We start from the raw sequence: 5000 nt of genomic DNA on the forward strand, positions 1-5000 counted from the left end.
CTATTATTGGCATTTTATTCCCCATTTTACATCTGTCACCGCACCGTTGACCAGCCTTTTAACCAAGGACAGCCCTCGATGTGTGATTTGGACCGAGGAATGCGAAGACGCCTTTCTGGAAGTCAAAACAAGTCTCTGTCATGAACTGGTCCTCTAAAGCCCAAATTTCAACCGGGACTTTGTCCTCCAAACGGACACCTCAGAGATAGGACTGGGCGCTGTCCTGTCCCAAGCGATCAATGGGGAAGACCATCCGGTCTTATATATTAGCCGGTAATTGTTTCCGTAGGAGAAGAACTACACGGTGGTGGAGGAGGCCCTGGCAGTGAAATGGGATTGTGATGCCCTACATTACTACCTTCTTGGAGCCCCATTCACCCTAGTCACCAACCACGCCCAACTTCAGTGGATGAATAAAATGAAAGACAATAATATGAGAATACAGCAATGGTACCTGGCATTCCAGCCCTATGCCTTTACGGTTCACCATAGGGCAGGCAAGGACCACGCTAATGCTGACTTCCTGTCATGCCTGGGAGGTGTGGAAGAGTCCAGCCACGAGGAGCGGAAGCCAGACTTAAGGGGGGTCTGGCTCCCCGCCACCCCCAGAGGGGATGAGCCTCTCTGGACACCAAAGTGGACAGAGCCAGCAAACCCTGTGCCCACCCCTCAGAGGTCAAGACGCAGAACAGGAAGCATAAAAGCCCGACCCCAGAGCTCACTTGAAACTCAGCCACTGGAGAAACGAGACGCCTGTGGCGTAGCTCCCAGTGGGGAGACCCCAAGGAGCTGCCAAACCAAACGCTCGCCAGCTACCCCGAGGAGTCCATGGTGTGTGACCCTGTGTAGGATGCCATCCGGATCCAGGTATCTCTAAAGGGGGCGGTAGGAAGTAGCCCGGGGGCAGCCAACTCTGGTCTGGCTGCAACACTACCAGAGCCAATGTCAGTGTCTTGCGGTCAGGATCCCCACTGACACAGCAGCGGGCCTTCTGCCACTGCTAGGGCCCCGGGCTGGGATGCAAAGGAGTGGGTGGGCCTGTGTCCCCCTGCCACCCACCTTGCAGCTGGTAGTCTCCCCCTCTCCCCGGCTGCTCATAGCCAGAAGCCTGAGGTTTGCTGTTCAACCGTTTGCTCAGCCCCTGCCTGAGGGCCTGAGCCACTGACTGTTTGTTGCCCCACCCTGACCCAGGGACTGGGCCTGCTAATACTTAACCTGTTTGCTGAACTCCTGCCTGAGGGCCTGAGCTACTGACTGTTCGCCACAAGCCAGGCTAATTCCCCGACACCTCTGACCAAAGTAGCGAGGCGGTCTGGCTCCCCGCCACCCCAGAGGGGTACGAGCCCCAGCCGAACTGCCCTACATATCCATCAAAATTATAAAGCATAAACATTGAGTTCTGACATGCCTAAGTAATATGCACTCAGTGTTCTGCAGTCACTCACCCAACTTAGGTCAACAGTGACCAACCTGTGACCAGTGCTGGCAACTAGAAACAACAAAACACCCCTTGGTAAGTGACTGTGAGAACCAACCCAGGGACCATAGACAATTTCAGGAGGAACAAACATGCCCAGAGTGTCAATAATGTTCATGACCCAACCATATGTTGTCAGAACCAGGATCTCACCTGGAGTGGCTCTCACAAGCTAAGAGGGCTGCAGCATGGGCAGGATTTCAAAAAGCAACTACCAAAATTCTCCATACGCTACAGGGGTTAAGGAGGGATGCTTTTCCCATACAGTCAGTGCTGTCCCCAATGTCCCAGTGTGGCACTAAGGGGTGCTGTGCAGAAGGGATGGGGCTGCCGTAGCATCATGTAGGGGAGCGCTATGCTGCAGGGAGCAAGGTGGGAGCTTACTAGAGGGCACAGTCCCTTTGCAGTCAATGCTGACCCAAATGCCCCAGCAGAATGTATTTTCTGTGGGGAAAAAAATTATGCGTAGCACATGAATTCTGTGCGTTACAGTGCCACAGAATTCCCCAGGAGTACCCCTTGGAGTCGGGGCTGACCCAAATGCCCCAGCACGGTGCTGTGCTGCAGTGAATGCTGGATTTCACATTAGAAACAACCAACTCATAGGCCCTGCTTCTCACTGAACATCCCAAAGCACTTTCTCTCATCATTGGGGTGTGTTTCCCCAGTCACCTGGCCAAACACTCTCTTCAGTTATTCCATTCTGCCCCATCTTCTAAAATCCACTTATATTTTCTTTGGACACAGGATTCCTGATTCACTTCCTGGTACCCACCTGTCCCACCCCAGAGGTGGCTGCAGTTGAGCAATCACGGAGGTTATGTCCCTAAAGCCCTTATGCGGTTTACCCAGCTGGGTGTCTGTTTCCAAACATCTTGGCTCCTCCCCAACAGTCCCACCCGGCCGTACCAGATCCCCCTTCCCCTGTGTGTGCACAGCCTCATGAGGACACAGATTCGAAGATAAATAATCCCAGTGGTTGCTCCCTGGCTGTTATTCTCAGCATTGGAGATTTCCTGTTTGCTCCAGCATCCCCCGTTCACCTTCGTGCTGAACCGAGAGACACGACTGTGAGTGTGCCCAGGAGAAGGGCAGGTGAGTCTGTGCTACCCAGAGCCCCACTGCCTCAGAGCTAGGGACAGAGGGGTCCAGAGAGTGAATAAAGTGGAAGAACAGCGGGAATTGGGATCAATCTAAATAATTACCCATCTACTACCATTTCCACAGACCCCACTCTTACAGCTGGGGAGGGAAACCAGGAGTACAGACTCCCAGCCTCCCTCTCCTCCGCCGCTCTAGTCCACTAGACCCCACTGCCCTCTTAGAGATAGTGTCAGCTGGTGGAACTCTTTGCCAGAGGATGTTGTGAAGGCCAACACTATAACAAGGATCAAAAAAGAACTAGATAAGTTCATGGAAAGACAGATCCACCAATGACTATTAGCCAGGATGGGCAGGGACGGTACCCCTAGGCTCTGTTTGCCAGAATCTGGAGTGGGCGACAGGGGATAGATCACTTGATAATCACCTGTTCTGTTCATTCCCTCGGGGGCACCTGGCATTGGCCACTGTGGGAAGACAGGACACTGGGCCAGATGGACCTTTGGTCTGACCTAGTGTGGCCGTTCTTATGTTCTTATGGTTGATGCTGATCAGGGAGCTCAGCAGGGAGCTGGAGCATGAACAGAAAAGACCAGGGGACTGTATTTCTTAACGGGGATCTAGGCTGATGTAGGGAGCTACCTCCTGCTGTCTGGATTTAGGTGGCTGGGACTGGAAGGGAGCCAGTGCCCTCTAGAAGGGAAAAACCCCAGATCCCGTTTCCTATAACTCCCTCCTGGGGCGGGGGGGTTTCCCTTCCAGCTGCTGCAATGCTGGGAGTCCTCCCTGCGCTCCCCTGCCTGTTCCTCCTCTCCCTGCCGAGCTTCAGCTCTGGCTCCAATGACAACGGCACCGTGGTGCTCACCACCAGTGGCCCCATCCGGGGCAAGCGCCTCCAGGCTGGCTCCAGCACAGTGACGGCCTTCCTGGGCATCCCCTATGCCGAGCCCCCCGTGGGGACCTTGCGCTTCCAGAAACCGCTTCCCCACCAGCCCTGGAGCCAAATCCTGGAAACCACCAGCTTCGGCAATGTCTGCCACCAGCCTCCGCTTCCTAGTTACCCTGAGACCAAATTATTGACACCCACCACGCCGCAATCTGAGGACTGCCTCTTCCTCAATGTCTGGGTGCCCCATCCCCGGCCCCCTACACCAGCCCCCATCCTCATCTGGATCCACGGCGGTGGGTTCTTCACCGGGGCAGCCTCCGTTGAGATCTATGATGGGCGCTTTTTAGCAGCAACCGGGAAAATGATCGTGGCCTCCATGAACTACCGGCTGGGGGCGCTGGGCTTTTTGTCTCTGCCCCCGGCCGCCCCGGGGAATGCCGGCCTGTGGGACCAGCGCCTGGCGCTGCGCTGGCTGCGGGACAATGCAGCCGCCTTTGGTGGGGATCCAGCCCATGTGATGCTTTCCGGCCATGGCTCTGGGGCTGCGTCAGTCGGCTTCCACCTCCTCTCCCCGGGGAGCCGGCCCCTCTTCACCCGCGCCATGCTGCAGAGCGGATCCCCGACAGGACCCTTGGCTTCAAGTTCGCTTGAGGAGGCCAAGGAGAGAGGCCAGAGGCTGGGCCAGCTGCTGGGCTGCACCGATAGCGATAACACGGCCTTGGTGGGCTGCCTGCAGGGGAAAGAACCCGGGGAGTTCCCCAAACACGAGTTCTCCATCTTGCGCCACAGGGAGCTGCTGGGGCTGCCCTTTGTGCCGACAACAGATGGGGATTTCCTGCCTGATTCACCATCAAGACTCCTGCAGGCTAAGCAGAGCCAGCCTATACCCATCGCAGCTGGTTTCACTGCCAACGAAGGCTCCTACCTACTACTCTTTTCTGCCCCCACCTTACAGCTGCAGAACGCCAGCAACGTCGGTATGGAGGAGCTGCTGCTTGTGTTGAAGCTCATGGTGCCAGGGGCACCAGAAGGGGCCGTCCAGGCTGTGGCTCGGTGGTACAGCCAGGAGGGGGAGAAGCAGGGCGAGGCACAGTATCGATGGGCCATGGAACAAATTGTTGGTGACTACATCATTTTGTGCCCAGTAGCCGAGCTGACCAGGCTAGAAACAGAGGCCGGCAATCCCGTGTTTGCCTACAGCTTCAACCAGCGCCCCAGTGGATTGTCTACAGCAGAATGGACAGGGGTGCCACATGGCTCTGAGCTCCTCTACCAGTTCGGAACTCTGTGGTCCCTGGCAGGAGCCAACTCTACACACACAGAGGCTGAGGAAGTGCTGAACCGCACGATGATGCAATGGACTGCGGAGTTCGCCAGGACCGGGTAAGGGAATCCCCCACTATCCTCTGATCCCCTGAGCCAGACCATGAGAGCAGCTGTCACTCTTTGGCCAGGGGAACACAACGTCGAGGAAAAGCAGGCTCAATGCCATGGCAAAGAACAGGTCCCTTTGGAAAATAATTAATCTAACTG

The 5000-nt window shown here is 55.9% G+C and overlaps 1 protein-coding gene across 1 annotated transcript; it reads left to right on the forward strand.

Moving 5' to 3' along the window:
* Positions 1-3348: 3348 nt before the first annotated feature.
* Positions 3349-4854, forward strand: LOC135980523 (acetylcholinesterase-like). The gene has a single exon (XM_065580484.1). The coding sequence runs from the start codon at positions 3349-3351 to the stop codon at positions 4852-4854; it is 1506 nt and encodes a 501-aa protein (XP_065436556.1).
* The last annotated feature ends 146 nt before the right edge of the window (positions 4855-5000 follow it).

Source organism: Chrysemys picta, unplaced genomic scaffold, assembly GCF_011386835.1.
Source record: "Chrysemys picta bellii isolate R12L10 unplaced genomic scaffold, ASM1138683v2 scaf3883, whole genome shotgun sequence".
Classification (NCBI taxonomy): Eukaryota; Metazoa; Chordata; order Testudines; family Emydidae; genus Chrysemys; species Chrysemys picta.